This window comes from Ranitomeya variabilis, chromosome 5 (genome assembly GCF_051348905.1).
Source record: "Ranitomeya variabilis isolate aRanVar5 chromosome 5, aRanVar5.hap1, whole genome shotgun sequence".
Classification (NCBI taxonomy): Eukaryota; Metazoa; Chordata; class Amphibia; order Anura; family Dendrobatidae; genus Ranitomeya; species Ranitomeya variabilis.
In genome coordinates, this window is record NC_135236.1 from 28,963,656 (window position 1) to 28,981,530 (window position 17,875).

The 17,875-nt window shown below is 42.4% G+C and overlaps 1 protein-coding gene across 1 annotated transcript in view; it reads left to right on the forward strand.

Annotated features, from left to right (window-relative positions):
- The window catches only part of TM4SF5 (transmembrane 4 L six family member 5), a 62,697-nt gene extending 61,779 nt beyond the window's left edge, over positions 1 to 918 (forward strand). The window contains exon 5 of the mRNA XM_077261597.1: positions 695 to 918. Coding sequence (XP_077117712.1) covers positions 695 to 706 — 12 coding nt within the window. The 3' untranslated portion in view covers positions 707 to 918. The remainder of the gene's footprint in view (positions 1 to 694) is intronic.
- The last annotated feature ends 16,957 nt before the right edge of the window (positions 919 to 17,875 follow it).

A 17,875-nucleotide genomic window follows, 5' to 3' on the forward strand; every position in this document is an offset into this window, starting at 1 on the left:
ACTCTGGCTCTTCAGCGCCCTCTAGTTTTCTACCATAAGTACGGAGACTCTGGATCTTCAGCGCCCTCTAGTGTTCCACCATAAGTACGGAGTCTCTGGATCTTCAGCGCCCTCTAGTGTTCTACCATAAGTACTGAGACTTTCTGGATCTTCTGCGCCCTCTAGTGTTCCACCATAAGTACTGAGACTTTCTGGATCTTCAGCGCCCTCTAGTGTTCTACCATAAGTACGGAGACTCTGGATCTTCAGCGCCCTCTAGTGTTCTACCATAAGTACTGAGACTCTGGATCTTCAGCTCCCTCTAGTGCTCTACCATGTGTACTCACTCTTTATGGATCTTCATGATCTTAGCGTTCCATAGAGAATTGCCTTCTAATCATTTCTTCATATTCCTAGCTTCACATTAGCTCTCCTTTAGTGCCATATCTACCAACCCTTTTTTTTTTATCAGCGCCCCCTAGCGTGCTAATATAAGTACTGATTTATTCTCCCTCTCATGGGAGGACCTATAGCACCCCCTAGAGTTATAATATGCCTATGACATCTGTTGTAGCGCCCCCTAATATTACAGAATAGCAGCGGTCTCTCATTTCACCAGCTGTCAGGACTGTTAGCAGCCAGATAATTGCAGGACCGGGATAAATAATATTATAGTTCACGCTTCTCTTACTTGTTCTTTTTCTTCTTTCCACAGAATGAAGGCTGATGGAGACGAGGCTCCTCGTGTTCTCAGTGCTCGGACCCCGTGGACTGGAGACTGAATCGATGTTAATAACTCCAATAAATTTGTAAAAACAGGAACTTTTCAAGAGAGAAACTCAATATATTGTTTGTTATAAATGGCGGTGATCGCAGGAGATCCCCCGCAGCGTTTACAGGGAAATTGTAAATAAACATTTGTAATTGTGGAGAAAGGAATCGATTGAATGAGGCTGTGTATATTATAAAGTATCAAAACCACGCCCCTTTGTACATATTTAGTATACATGGTACCCACCCCCGCTCATAAGCTCCTCCCCTGCTCAGGATAAGTCATGTCGGGATATGCTGCCATGGTTTCCATCCACTTTTATCACACTGGTCCCAATTTCTTGCTGTTAGAGAAAATTAACATTTATCGTGAACATCCAGACTGAGAACAAATCCTAAACTAACAAATTCTTTAGAAGGATTCTTTAAAGATCCCACTTTTTGCTTTTTTTATTCCTGCTTTTTTTCCTTTTAAATCTGCCAGAAGATTCCAGAGTAACGTGACTTTGCATTTTACCGCTAATCTTTATGGTCTTTACAAAGGGGGCGGAGTGTTTCTAGGATAATTATGCAGATCAGGCAGAAGACCCGCCCCTGAGGAATCCTGCACTGATGCATTCTATCAAGTAAATCTCAGTCTCTAACATCCAATGAGGCGAGCACATTTCTCCATGCAAACGTCTATCTGTGCGACTGTTGTCCATCATGGTCATAACCATGATGTAATTTTAGGATTGGATCTCTAAAATAATCAGCCCGCTCCTCTGCTAAAAAATAAAAGGCAGTGATGCGGGGTTGATTCCTTTCATTCTAATTTTGGTGCCATGTATAGGTTCCATAATTTGTTATCAACAGTGAAAAAACTCTCCAGGACGTAACCAGGTGAGCCAGGAACAGGAGGACATTGCTGCTATAATTCTCACTGTGCCTCTACCGGGCCATACAGAGTTAATTGCTCTTGACTCACACTAATACACATGTATGCTACTTTAGCTGAGCATGCATATATCGTCAGAGGGTGCCCTGGTCCCATCCAGATCCTTGGTTACTCTCAAGAATGTTCTGTACACCTCTGTCTCACCTCTAGATTTTTATGTCCACTCCAGACCCTCCCATCTTCCACAGATCCATTTGTTCTTTCTAATTTCTTCTGGCCCGCTCCAGATTCCACTGCCCTCTCAAGACACTTCTGTATTCCACAGATGCCTCTTCCTTCTCCAGTATCTTCTGTAATCTTGAGACCTTTGTCCTCACCGGAATCATTTCCCTACTTCTGAATAACCTGCTCTTCCCAAATTCCTCTGTTATCTCTAGACACGTTTGTCTACATGCAAAAGTTCCAGAGTTTTCTAGACTCTTCTGTCCCCTGCAAATTTCTCTCCCTTTCATAAACCCATGTCCGGTCTAGAACCCTCTGTCCCCCCTAAAACGTATTTAATCCTTCAGACACTTCTTTTCCTTCCAGACTCCTCTGTCCTCTATAGACGCATTTCTCATCTTCAAACTTTTCTGTCCCCACCAGACTCAACTCTTTCCTCCAGGCCCCTATGTCATCTTCTCAACATCTCTATCTCCTCCAGACTTCCCTGTCCTCTTGAAGTCCCCACTATTGCGTACAACAACATGTGCTTTCTAAACAACTCTGGCCCCTACAACACCACTGACCCTTCTGGATAACTCTGTCCCCTCCAACACTACTGTCATTCTGGAGAACTCTGGGACCTCCAACACTACTGTCCCTTCTGGAGAGCTCTGGGCCCTCCAACATCACTGTCCCTTCTGGAGAACTCTGGGCCCTCCAATACCACTGTCCCTTCTGGAGAACTCTGGATCCTCCAACATCACTGTCTCTTCTGGAGATCTCTGGGCCCTCCAACATCACTGTCCCTTCTGGAGAACTCTGGGCCCTCCAATACCACTGTCCCTTCTGGAGAACTCAGGATCCTCCAACACCACTGTCCCTTCTGGAGAACTCTGGGCCCTCCAATACCACTGTCCCTTCTGGAGATCTCTGGGCCCTCCAACACCACTGTCCCTTTTGGAGAACTCTGGGCCCTCCAATACCACTGTCCCTTCTGGAATACTCTGGGCCCTCCAACACCACTGTCCCTTCTGGAGAACTCTGGGCCCTCCAACACCACTGTCCCTTCTGGAGAACTCTGGGACCTCCAATACCACTGTCTCTTCTGGAGATCTCTGGGCCACTCCAACACCACTGTCCCTTCTGGTGGACTCTGGACCCTCCAACACCACTGTCCCTTCTGGAGGACTCTGGACCCTCCAATACCACTGTTCCTTCTGGATAACTTTGGGCCAGTCCAACACCACTGTCTCTTCTGGAGAACTTGGGCCACTCCAACACTACTGTTCCTTCTGGAGAACTCTGGTACCTCCAACAGCACTGTCTCTTTTGGAGATCTCTGGGCCCTCCAACAACACTGTCCCTTCTGGAGAACTCTGGACCCTCCAATACCACTGTCCCTTCTGGATAACTTTGGGCCAGTCCCACACCACTGTCCCTTCTGGAGAACTCTGGGCCAGTCCAATACCACTGTCCCTTCTGGAGAACTCTGGGACCTCCAACACTACTGTCCCTTCTGGAGAACTCTGGTACCTCCAACACCACTGTCTCTTCTGGAGATCTCTGGGCCCTCCAACAACACTGTCCCTTCTGGAGAACTCTGGACCCTCCAACACCGTTGTCCCTTCTGGAGAACTCTGGGACCTCCAACATCACTGTCTCTTCTGGAGAACTCTGGATCCTCCAACACTACTGTCCCTTCTGGAGAACTCTGGCACCTCCAACAACACTGTCCCATTTGAGAACTCTGGGCCACTCCAACCACACCGTCCTTTTGGGATGCTTCTCTTTCCTTCAGACCACGATGTGCAATACAGATATCATGAGGCTATCCCCTACAGACACATTTGTCCCATTCAGACTCCTCTGTTTCCTGCAGTAAACATTGTTCTGCTCCAGGATCCATAGATTAGAGGAAGAAATTGAATCTTCAAAAAAATTGAAAATATAAAATAAAAATAAAATATCAAACCTAAAAAAAGAAAAAAAGCGTAAAAGCAAAAAAAGATTTCAGAGGAACGAAGTGGAAAAATTACATGAATACTGAAAATATTAAAACATATAAAAACTATCATGAAGACTTATAATACTGACAACAAATACACTAGTTCTTATAAAATTTACTGCTATTTTCAACAAAATTTTTGTCACCAACTTGATTGTTATTGTACTTGGAGCAGATTAATAAATAGATATTTACTTGCAAAGGACGGATCAAAATGTTTTACTGTGTAAACAAGGAGAGGTGACTCCGGGACAGTGATAGCGGTCAGCCTGTTCTAAAGTCATAGAAAAACAGAAAGGATAAAATACTTTAAATAAAAATAAAATAAAAATACATTCATCCTTTTAGTGTTTACCAAAAGGCTTTCTGGGTGACCATAGGTTAAAACATCTTAGTTCACTGCATGTAATTTTCAACTATCAGAAGAACAACTGTATATATACTGACCATTTCTGCATTGTTTGGCTACTACTACAATACTGCTCCTATGTACAAGATTATCAAAACTATAATACTGCCCCTATGTACAAGAACATAACTACTATAATACTGCTCCTATGTACAAGAATATAACTACTATAATACTGCTCCTATGTACAGGAATATAACTACTATAATACTGCTCCTATGTACAAAAATATAACTACTATAATACCGCTCCTATGTACAAGAATATAACTACTATAATACTGCCCCTATGTACAAGAATATAACTACTATAATACTGCTCCTATGTACAAGAATATAACTACTATAATACCGCTCCTATGTACAAGAATATAACTACTATAATACTGCCCCTATGTACAAGAATATAACTACTATAATACTGCTCCTATGTACAAGAATATAACTACTATAATACCGCTCCCATGTTCAAGAATATAACTACTATAATACTGCTCCTATGTACAAGAATATAACTACTATAATACTGCTCCTATGTACAAGAATATAACTACTACAATACTGCTCCTATGTACAAGATTATCAAAACTATAATACTGCCCCTATGTACAAGAATATAACTACTATAATACTGCCGCTATGTACAAGAATAAAACTACTATAATACTGCCCCTATGTACAAGAATATAACTACTATAATACTGCTCCCTATGTACAAGAATATAACTACTATAATACTGCTCCCTATGTAGAAGTGTAGAAGAATATAACTACTATAATATACAAGAATATAACTACTATATACTACCCCCTATGTACAAGAATATAACTACTATAATACTGCCCCTATGTACAAGAATATATCTACTATATACTGCCCCCTATATACAGGAATATAACTACTATAATACTGCCCCTATGTACAAGAATATTACTACTATAATACTGCCCCCTATGTACAAGAATATAGCTACTATAATACTGCCCCTATATACAAGAATCTAACTACTATAATACTGCCCCTATATACAAGAATATAACTACTATAATACTGCCCCTATGTACAATAATATAACCACTATAATACTGCCCCCTATGTACAAGAATATAACTACTATAATACTGCCCCTATGTACAAAAATATAACCACTATAATACTGCCCCTATGTACAAGAATATAACTACTATACTACTGCCCCTATGTACAAGAGTATAACTACTATAATACTGCTCCTATGTACAAGAATATAACCACTATAATACTGCCCCCTATGTACAAGAATATAACTACTATAATACTGCCCCTATGTACAAGAATATAACTACTATACTACTGCCCCTATGTACAAGAGTATAACTACTATAATACTGCTCCTATGTACAAGAATATAACCACTATAATACTGCCCCCTATGTACAAGAATATAACTACTATAATACTGCCCCTATGTACAAGAATATAACCACTATAATACTGCCCCTATGTACAAGAATATAACCACTATAATACTGCCCCTATGTACAAGAATATAACTACTATACTACTGCCCCTATGTACAAGAGTATAACTACTATAATACTGCTCCTATGTACAAGAATATAACTACTATAATACTGCCCCCTATGTACAAGAATATAACTACTATAATACTGTCCCTATGTACAAGAATATAACTACTATAATAGTGCCCCCTATGTACAAGAATATAGCTACTATAATACTGCCCCTATATACAAGAATCTAACTACTATAATACTGCCCCTATATACAAGAATATAACTACTATAATACTGCCCCTATGTACAAGAATATAACCACTATAATACTGCCCCCTATGTGCAAGAATATAACTACTATAATACTGCCCCTATGTACAAAAATATAACCACTATAATACTGCCCCTATGTACAAGAATATAACTACTATACTACTGCCCCTATGTACAAGAGTATAACTACTATAATACTGCTCCTATGTACAAGAATATAACCACTATAATACTGCCCCCTATGTACAAGAATATAACTACTATAATACTGCCCCTATGTACAAGAATATAACTACTATACTACTGCCCCTATGTACAAGAGTATAACTACTATAATACTGCTCCTATGTACAAGAATATAACCACTATAATACTGCCCCCTATGTACAAGAATATAACTACTATAATACTGCCCCTATGTACAAGAATATAACCACTATAATACTGCCCCTATGTACAAGAATATAACTACTATACTACTGCCCCTATGTACAAGAGTATAACTACTATAATACTGCTCCTATGTACAAGAATATAACCACTATAATACTGCCCCCTATGTACAAGAATATAACTACTATAATACTGCCCCTATGTACAAGAATATAACCACTATAATACTGCCCCTATGTACAAGAATATAACTACTATACTACTGCCCCTATGTACAAGAGTATAACTACTATAATACTGCTCCTATGTACAAGAATATAACTACTATAATATTGCTCCTATGTACAAGAATATAACTACTATAATACTGCCCCCTATGTACAAGAATATAACTACTATAATACTGTCCCTATGTACAAGAATATAACTACTGTAATACTGCCCCCTATGTACAAGAATATAACTACTATAATACTGCCCTCTAAGTACAAGAATATAACTACTATAATACTGCCACTATATACAAGAATATAACCACTATAATACTGCCCCTATGTACAAGAATATAACTACTATAATACTGCCCCTATGTACAAGAATATAACCACTATAATACTGCCCCTATGTACAAGAATATAACTACTATACTACTGCCCCTATGTACAAGAGTATAACTACTATAATACTGCTCCTATGTACAAGAATATAACTACTATAATACTGCCCTCTAAGTACAAGAATATAACTACTATAATACTGCCACTATATACAAGAATATAACCACTATAATACTGCCCCCTATGTACAAGAATATAACTACTATAATACTGCCCCTATGTACAAGAATATAACCACTATAATACTGCCCCTATGTACAAGAATATAACTACTATAATACTGCTCCTATGTACAAGAATATAATTACTATAATACTGCTCCTATGTACAAGAGTATAACTACTATAATACTGCTCCTATGTACAAGAATATAACTACTATAATACTGCCCCTATGTACAAGAATATAACTACTATAATACTGCTCCTATGTACAAGAATGCGATGACTTTTATGCTATTTTTTATCAAAAACAGTATTTCTAAGAACTCTGTGTTATTTAAATGCACTTTTGCTTTTTTCTTATTTAGTTACAGCAGGGTTTAGCTCATTCTGTTTCTTGTAGATTTTGTATATTAAAATACAGGTACAATAAACTTAGACAATACACTTCACTGACTGGTACTGGCGGAGAGAGGACCCTGCCCACAAGGGCTCACAATATGCAAGGGTGGGTGAATTTACAGTAGGTGGGGGCAGAACTTGTGCCGGTTTGGTCGATCGGTGGTTACTGTAGCTTGTAGGCTTATCGAAAGACATGGGTCTTCAGGTTCCTTTCAAAGGTTTCTATGGCAGGCGAGAGTCTGATATGTTGAGGTAGAGAATTTCAGGGTAGGGGGATGCACAGGAGAAATCTTGTATGCAATTGTGGAAAAAGGAGATAAGAGGGGAGCAGAGAAGGAGATGTTGGGCTGTTGTTGTTGTCACAGATGGTCTGTATGGAAGAACCAGGTTTGTGCCGCAGTGGAAAAAAGATGTTCCATGATGTCATACATGTCATTTCTGCTGACTCTGCAGCTACTTGTATCCTTAGCATTGGCACAGGTAAAAGAGCGCTTGGAATTCAAGGTAAGTCGGTAATGCAGCACTTTTTTCTCCATTTTGGAAGGTGGAAAAAAAATCCCCTGGTTTAATTTTATAGTGGGTGTCTAAAAGCATGGTTATCCATTAATCATTTCTTTACTTGATGCTAACAATATGCTGACCAACACAACTGAGGTCTTCGAGGGTTCACTTTCTGCACCCTGTTGTGATCGTAGGTCATCAATGCTAGCATTGTGGTCTTCAAACTGTCGCCTTGTCATGGCTTATGGGCTCTCACGAACTGGCCAATTTATGCACTAAGTACCTTCATTTTAATAAGTCTATTCTATCCAGCAGTAATGCAATTCACATTTCATATATTTCATGTTTGCATGCAGCCTAGACAGGAATCTGTTTGTTATGCAATCATGGCAGCTTGCACCTGTTCACACTTTATTCTATATAGTCAGTTTTTTTGTTTTTGATTGTCAGCCTTGTCACCTGCCTGCGCTAAGTAACTGTCCTTCTCATGTGCCGCTGTCACTGTTCTTCTTCTGTATTCTGCTGCACGTGACATTGCTCTCGAGGGTCCCCAGCAGCACCACAGCAGTGGTAAACATGCAGAAGTGGTTGTTCTTCCTCCATCTCTTGTTGCATTGTTGTGTTTTTTTCCTATATAAAAATGAAGGTGTTACTACCCTCTTTGAAGAGCTACAGTAGGTGACACATGTTGCTGATCTGCTGCCAAATTGTGGAGTTCAAAGTAACCCGTGCTCGCGTTTAACAAGAGAAAAGACAGCCCAAATAAATAGTGCACACACCAAGGAAATATCAAAATGAAAAAGGCTTTATTAGGAACAAACAGTGCCAAAACACATTAAAAGCATTAAAAACACAAACATGAAAAGATTCTAAGATATGAACAGTAGTGGACGGGCAGAACAAGGAACCCATGGATGTCACTATCACAAAGGACTCCAACTTAAATGAAAGAGTATGAGATGTGAATGGAGTATGTATGTTAAATCAAAAACTCTCATGTGCAACCATGCGTTCACTGGACATTTGCCGGTGCAGTCAAAGTCAGGGCCCATGCGCACTAGTATACGTATAGTGCGTGCCACCTAAACCAGAAGTGGCTGGCGCAAGCAAAATGCAAAATGTACCGACACAGCAGGCGCTAAGAGAGGTAAAGGATAAGCCCGCGCAGAAGAAGCAGAATATGCAACGGAGCCAAGGGCCATGTATATCAACAATGAAGGAGTGGGGCATTGAATGCAACATAGAAGAAAAGCAACGTTTTATGGAAGTACAATTATATTACAGAACAACTGGGCACATTGAGAAGAAAAGGCATATTAATATGCACCAAGACCAAATCAAAAGAGTAAAGCATTATTGCACCATGTAAATAAAAATAATATTAATGATAAATTAAGCAGGGACAAAATAGTATAACGCTACTGAAAAGTCCTAATCCTTGCCAATCAAGGGAAGTTATGTCCCCATAACCACAACAAGGCCCTCTCCAACCACCCATGTTCTATAGAATGGCAAACTCTCTAGGTAAGTATGGTAAAAATGAAAAAAAAAAAAAAAAAAGAGAGATGAAAAAATAATTAAAAAAAAGGGAGAAAAAATGAAGTGAAAATGACGAAACAGGAATTAAAAAATATGAAAAATAAAAAAATAGGGAGTGAAAAATAAATAAAGAATAATGATTAGGAAAATAATGAAAAATGTGTACAAAGTCCTAAATATATATAAAAAGATAAATGAAAATGCATCGGCCATGCTCGAGTTTACCTGGTGCATAAAGTAATCAGTCACCGCTTTATGCAGCTCGCACAGATGCTCCAACATATTCAGCATTACATTCAATCATTTTTCTTTACCTCTAATCATGCGGCTCGGCAGACTGTTCTGTTTTAGCAAAGCCAGGAGGACATGCTTCACATTGTAAGAACGGTTCAGATACTTTCCAGGCCATAGCCACCAAAGTCTACAAGTGAGCATATTTCTTTAAAAACCTGGCACTTTTTCTCTAATTCTATACCTTCTGTAGGGAAGGTTGATGGGACCAACCTGAGCTGCCCCCTTACCTTCAGAGGCAGAATAAAAGCTGCATAGGTTAGAAATATTTTACACTGTTAGCTTTCTTAAAGGGATGGTCTTATAGGTTACTTATCAGTTACTGGATCCACTTTTATCCCTTTTATCATCCTTTATAGTAGACCTTGACCATAAGACTTTCGATCCTGGTTTATATCATGAGATTAGAAACAAGCCCCACCAGTCGGCCCCCTTTTGGCGCTGATATGTGCCGCCTCTCTACCTTTTGATGTGACTCACCATCTGCAACCCTTCTGAACATACAAATTGAATAATTATCCAGTATATTTTGGCCGTCGTATCAATGATGAATCTTTGGGTCGCTGTGACCTAGGGCCGGAGTGACCAAATGATAACATTGCCTAATATACTAAATCACGCAGCTCGGCCTGGAATAATAATTACCGATCACCATGGAACTTGCCTTTCATTAAATACAGTATTTAGCTCTTCCATTTCCATAGATAATAGGGGAGAGCAGTGCCTTAGATGCTGTCCAAGGTCCTGACCCCGCTGCTCATGGTGCGGACCACTCAGGTTGTCTCTAATATTATTAATATTATTGTAGTCGGTAATGGGAAGCAATGGGGATTATGGGTTGGAAGGACCAATTGCACCAAATGCTTCAATGACCAGAGGCTTCAGGTTGACGGTGGGCTGTATGCTCTCAACACGTTTTAGATTTATGGTCATTTTGGGGGCACATCGTGGCTAATAAACGATTAAATAAACTGTCCAGATTTTGTAAGTTCATTTGATTTTGCCCAGTAAAATCGTATTCATTTTGGGCGACGCTTGTCGTGACATCAGTGGACAATTCATCACACAGCCTAAATTTCAAGGTGATTTACATTCCCCTCAAACCCATTTACTATTTTGTACCTATATGATGGCTGTCATGCACATTGTGGGAAAGACTAAGTGCAACATGAAGGGATGAGGGGAAGGAAGCCCAGCACTAGGGAAGGAGGGAGTGGCGACCCCTAAGCAGATCTATAGTTACTCGGTCTGCCCTAAGCATTATTATATAGGTTCTGCACCTATCGCTGAGCAGGAACCTAATCCCTGCCTAACCCTGGCAATAAGCCCTGCTTAGGGAATGATGGGGTCTGCACTAGTCGATCTCCACTACCACTAAAGACAAGCTGGGATAGATGAACAAGGGGAACCTTATCTTGGGTAGACTCAGAGATGTAGCACAGATGTCCTCCAGCAACACCAAAGAGGAAGAGAGCTGACTGCTATAGCTCCAAGCCTCAACATAGGGAAATGGAAACATCACCGCCAACTCCCAGCAGCAGGCTGGGAGTCTATGAACACCCAGGTCCAGGTTGTCAATTAGAGCCAGAGAAAGGTTGCCACTGGGTGAAACAGTCAGAAGGGTTAAGAAGGTGTCTAAAAGGCCAAAGAGAGACCTTCTGCAGCTAGATGCAGTGCGACTGTCTGCAGCCTCTGACACACCTGTGACAGTACCCCCCCTTCTATAAGTGGCCTTCGGACACTCAAGACCAGGTTTCTCGGGATAAGAGGTGTGAAATGAATAACCAGCCTGGGTGCATTCACTTTTGATGCCGAGACCCAGATCCTTTCATCTGGACCGTAACCCTTCCAGTGAACTGTATTGTAGGTAACGACATTGGAGGTGATAATCTACAATCCTCGAAATCTGAAACTTGAGATTTCCATCAACCATTATTGGGGGCGGCGGTAGGGGTAAGGGCTCAAGAGGTTCTACATACTTCTTGAGCAAATACGTATGGAAGACATTGTGGATCTTAAGAGCCTGAGGTAGCTCTAGATGAAATGCTGCTGGATTAATGACGGCGGTTATTTTATAAGGACCAATAAATCTAGGTCCCATCTTCCAGGAAGGAACCTTCAACCTGATATTCCTGGTAAACAATCACACAAAGTCATTCACATTCGGGTTCGAACCTGGCAAGGGTTTTCTGTCAGCCATGTGTTTGTACCTGTACCCCATAATCTTCAAATGACTCAGAACCCACACTGAGGAAAGCGACAAAGCAAAACGTTCCTCTTCAGGAACTCCTGAAGCCCCTCCCCCGCTAAAAGTACCAAGCTGCGAATGGTAACCGTATGCACCAAGGAAATGTGACCTGCCGGTAGATTTTTGACGGTGATTATTGATAGCAAATTCTGCCAGCGGTAAGTAGGATGCCCAATCCTCCTGATTTTTGGAGACAAAACACCTGAGGTAAGTCTCTAAATTCTGGTTAACGCCCTTGGTCTGTCCATTCGACTGGGGATGGAAGGCAGAGGAAAAGGACAGCTACACCCCAGTTAAGAACAGAATGCCCTCTAGAACTTGGAGACAAATTGGGACCCCCGATCTGACACCACATCACAATCTCATTCATAAACACCTGAACTTTTGGCATTCGTAAGTGCCGGTGTAACAGGCCAGATTATACCCCCAGGCCAGACTATACCCGGGGTTAAAGTGGCCTAGGCTAGATTATACCCCGGGTATACTTTGGCCTAGGCCAAACTATACCCCGGGGTATAAAATAGCCTAGGCCAAAGTATACCCCTCCAGGCCAGATTATACCCCCCAGGGTAAGCTGAGGGAAAGCTGCTCATTCTTCTAGGTCACAGCTCCCCCTCCCATCGGGCACTGCTCCTTTTCAAGCTCCTCCACCTCTGGTGACGCCAGGGATCTCCCTTTCTAAGCCCCACCCCCTCCCTATAGTCACATGTGACATTAAATCTTCAGCCCTGCTCGTGCCAGCTCGTTGTCTTGGCGCCTTGGATATGCTTGGAAAAGGGCTTTGTATACCTAGGGGGCACTGACGAGCACTGAGGGGTGGGTGGGGAACCCCTTTACTGGTTGCTATGGGATATAGCATGATCACTCTATCCTAGCAACACCTTGGATACGCTTGGAAAAGGGGTTTATCTATCTTGGGGGCACCATTGCAGCACTGCGGGTGGGTGGGGAAACCTTTTACTGGTTGCTATGGGATTTTACATGATCACTCTATCCTAGCAACGCCTTGAATACGCTTGAAAAAGGGGTTTATCTACCTTGGGGGCACTCTCGCAGCACTTAAGGATAGGTGGTTAACCCCTTAGGTGGTTGCTATGGGATTTTACATGACCACTTTATCCTAGCAACGGCTTGTATACGCTTGGAAAAGGGGTTTATCTACCTTGGGGGCACCCTTGCAGCACTGTGGGGAAGCCGGGGAACCCTTTTACTGGTTGCTATGGGATTTTACATGACCAATTTATCCTAGCAACGCCTTGTATACGCTTGGAAAAGGGGTTAATCTACCTTGGGGGCACCCTCACAGCACTGCGGGGTGGGTGGGGAACCCTTTTACTGGTTGCTATGGGATTTTACATGACCACTTTATCCTAGCAATGCCTTGTATATGCTTGGAAAAGGGGTTTATCTACCTTGGGGGCACCCTGCTTGCTATAGGGTTTTACATGGTGTAAGTACCTTAGATTGATCATTTGAAATCGCTTAGCAACCAGGAAAAGAGTTCCCCAGCCTCCATGCAATGCTGCGACAGTGCCCCCAAGGTAGATAAGCCCCTTTTCCAAGCGTATCCAAGGCGTTGCTAGGATAAAGTGGCCATGTAAAATCCCATAGCAACCAGTAAAAGGGTTCCCCGGCTTCCCCGCAGTGCTGTGAGGGTGCCCCCAAGGTAGATAAACCCCTTTTCCAACCGTATCCAGGGCGTTGCTAGGATAAAGTGGCCATGTAAAATCCCATAGCAACCAGTAAAAGGGATCCCCACCCACCCCGCAGTGCTGTGAGGGTGTCCTCCAAGGTAGATTAACCCCTTTTCCAAGCGTATACAAGGCGTTGCTAGGATAAATTGGTCATGTAAAATCCCATAGCAACCAGTAAAAGGGTTCCCCGGCTTCCCCGCAGTGCTGTGAGGGTGCCCCCAAGGTAGATAAACCCCTTTTCCAACCGTATCCAGGGCGTTGCTAGGATAAAGTGGCCATGTAAAATCCCATAGCAACCAGTAAAAGGCTATAGTCTGGCCTGAGGGTATAGTGTGGCCTGTTATAGTTTGGCCTAGGCTGTTTTACATCCTTAGGTATAGTTTGGCCTAGGCCAAAATATACCCAGGGTTAAATGTAGCCTAGGCCACTTTAACCCTGGGGGGTATAATGTGGCCTGGAGGGGTATAGTTTGGCCTAGGCTATTTTACACCCCGGGGTATAGTTTGGCCTAGGCCATTTTATGCCTGGGTATAGTTTGGCCTAGGCCAGTTTATACCCCGGGGTATACTCTGGCCTAGGCCAAATTATACCCGGGGTTAATCTGGGACGGGGTTACTTTGGCCTGTTACACCGGTAATGCAATTAAATGAACCATTTTGCTGAACCTATCTACAACCACTAAAAACACAGTCTTGCCTGCAGATACTGGTAGGTCAGTAATAAAATCCATGGACAAGTGTGTCCATGGTCTGCTGCGTATAGGCAGCAGAATAAGAGTACCAAATGGATGGGTATGTGATACCTTAGAACGTGCGCAGTCACTACAAGCAGATACCTGTTTAACCACATCCCAATACAACCCCAGTCACCAAAAACGAAGAGAAAGGAGGTCTGCGGTTGCCTTGCCACCTGGATGATAAGCCAGCACAGAGTTGTGATGCTCCCCATTTACTTTGCGGTGCAGATTTGGTGGCACAAATAACCTTCCTGCAGGGCAGGAGGCCGGGCGTCCCCTGGGCCTCGAACACCTCACCCTCCAACTCAGGGTACAATGCTGAAATGACTACCCTCTTCTGCAAAATCAGGACAGGGTCCTCATGGTCACCACCACCAGGGAAGCTTCAGAACAAACATCAGCTTTGACATTTTTGACCCCTGGATAGAAAGTGACCACAAAATTGAACCTAGTAAAAAACAGGGACCATCTAGCCTGCCTAGAGTTGAGACGTTTAGCCAATTGAAGATATGACAAGTTCATATGGTCAGTGATAGCAGTAATAGGATGGACAGCCTCCTCCAACTAATGTCAACATTCTTCAAATGTCAATTTAAATGCCAAAAGCTCCCTATTACCCACGTCATAATTTCTCTCAGCTGAATAAATTTTTTTTAGAAAAGAAGGCGCATTGATGCCATTTGCCTCAACAACAAAGGGCTGGTAAACATCAGGTTCACTAAGTATAGGAGCTGTGGCAAAACAGCTCTTAAGGGATGAAAAAGCCCTCAGGGCATCGTCCAACTATTTGGAAACGTCTGACCCCTTTCTTGTCATGTCAGTAAGGGGTTTCACAATCACTGAATAATTCCAGATGAACTTTCGGTAAAAATTAGTAAAGCCTAGAAAACGTTATAGAGCCTTCAAGTTCTTGGGATGGTCCCAATCAAGGACAGCACAGATTTTCTCTGGATCCATCCGAAAACCTGAAGATAACAACAAGTACCTCAAGAACTGCACCTACAGGATGGCGAAAACACGTTTCTAGTTTGGCATATAATTTATTATCTATTTGCAGGACCTGTTTAACGTGCCCCTGATGTGTCTCCAACTCAGGAGAGTAAACCAAAATATCAAGATAGAACACCACAAACATCATATCATTGATGAAATGCTGAAATACCACAGGCGCATTGGTCAGACCGAAAGGCATGACCAGACTCTCAAAATGACCCTCAGGGGTATTGAATGCTGCTTTCCATTCATCCCCTTCTCTGATTATAATCAGGTTGTAGGCCCCCCTTAAATCCAACTTGGAGAAGACCTTAGCTCCCACGACCTGGCTGACCAGATCAGGAATCGGAGGAAGAGGGTGGATCTCAGATGGTGATCTGATTTAATTCCTGGAAATCTAAACAGGGACATAGACCAACATCTTTTTTCTTCACGAAGAAGAACCCTGCCACCACGTGCAAAGATGAGGGTCTGATGTGTCCCTTTTCCAGACTTTCCGCAATGAAATCCTTCATGGCTTGTCTCTCGCTACCAGAAAGATTATACAGTCTGGACTTTGGCAGCTTAGCTCCGGGGAAAAGATTAATAGGACAGTCATAAAACATTCAGAGAAAAGGTCCTCAAACCCCGACAAAAATGCAGGTAAGGTTTCTGCAGAGACTGTAGAAAGGGAAATATCTAAACAGTTCTCCTGGCAGTAATCCCTCCACTCAGTGACCTCTCTAGCTTACCAATCCACCATCGGATTATGGTTCACCAACCAGGGAAGACCCAATACAATTGTGGCGGGAAGACTGTCCAGGAAATAGCAAGGAATTATGTACAATCTGAGTTAGAGCTTTCTGTGCAAGTGGCGCTGAGTCAATGGTGAAGATGGCAATGGGCTTAGCTAAAGTACAGCAAACCAGCATCCACCGTGCTTACTCCAGCTCAACTGTCAACAAACAGAAATTTTCTTGGTTTTGCTCTCCAGTGCAGTGCCACCTCTGCTGTCAGGACAAACCAGGAATTGCAGGTTCCTTAAACACAAAAAACACATCCGAAAAAAACATACCCCAAAAAAACAGGTGTCAGTTTTCTTTTTTTTCTCCTTAAATATGCACGAGCAGTGATGGTGTAAGGAGGTGGCGGAGACCCTCATTTGCCTCCCCTCTCTCCTTTGCATCATGTGGTGCCTGGATGGTTTACCTGTATGTTCTCATATTGTCTTGTAATGTTTTATGTCTGCTATTGTATTAATGTGTTATTAATCCCATCTATGATGTTCCTGTATTTCATGTTTCTATATTGTGTATACTGTATGTTAGAGTTAGGCATAGCAGGAGTTAAACTGGTGGGCTAGGTTAGCAGCCCAAAAGAGGTAGGAAGTGCCTGCTTCTGGATCAGTGTCTGGGCAGGCTTACCAGTTTCAGGACATGCTCCCATGCTGGGAGCTGGCCATACCCTTGGAGGGGAACAAAGTGGACTATTGGGCAGGGTGCACAAGGACTGTGTGCATGCCCCACAAGAGACTTTTAGCTCCTGAGAGCCAACTGGGGGCCATTGCCTCTGTTGCTGTGAATAGGGACAATTCAGGAATGCCTTCCTCTATTCTTCATCTTTATTAAACAAGTTGCCACTGTTGGGCCTTACAAAGTGTGACTTGTGGTACATCCAGAGGACGCCGTTCCAGCATGGAGAGCCGCAGCGTGACAGAGGTAACCAACTGTTACCTGGGACTGGGAACAGATCTGTCTTTTCATGTGCAAGGGGCCAGGGTGCTCACTGTCTGTGACCTAGTGGACTCGGCTATAACTACCACCCCGTGCCACTTTGTTACAATAATGTCACACACAGCGTAGGAAAGACTAAGTGGAACACGAACGGATGAGGGGAAAGGAGGTGTGTCAATTAGAGCCAGAGAAAGTTTGCCACTTGGTCAAAGAATCCGAAGTGTGACTGTCTGCAGCCTCTGACACACTCTTGACAACGGCATACGTAGGTCTTCAGTGTTGTGTACAGTGGGTACGGAAAGTATTCAGACCCCTTTAAATTTTTCACTCTTTGTTTCATTGCAGCCATTTGGTAAATTCAAAAAAAGTTCATTTTTTTAACATTAATGTACACTCTGCACCCCATCTTGACTGAAAAAACATAATTGTAGTAATTTTTTGCAAATTTATTAAAGTCATAAGTATTCAGACCCTTTGCTCACTATTGAGTAGAAACATCCTTTTGACCTAGTACAGCCATGAGTCTTCTTGGGAATGATGCAGCAAGTTTTTCACACCTGGATTTGGGGATCCT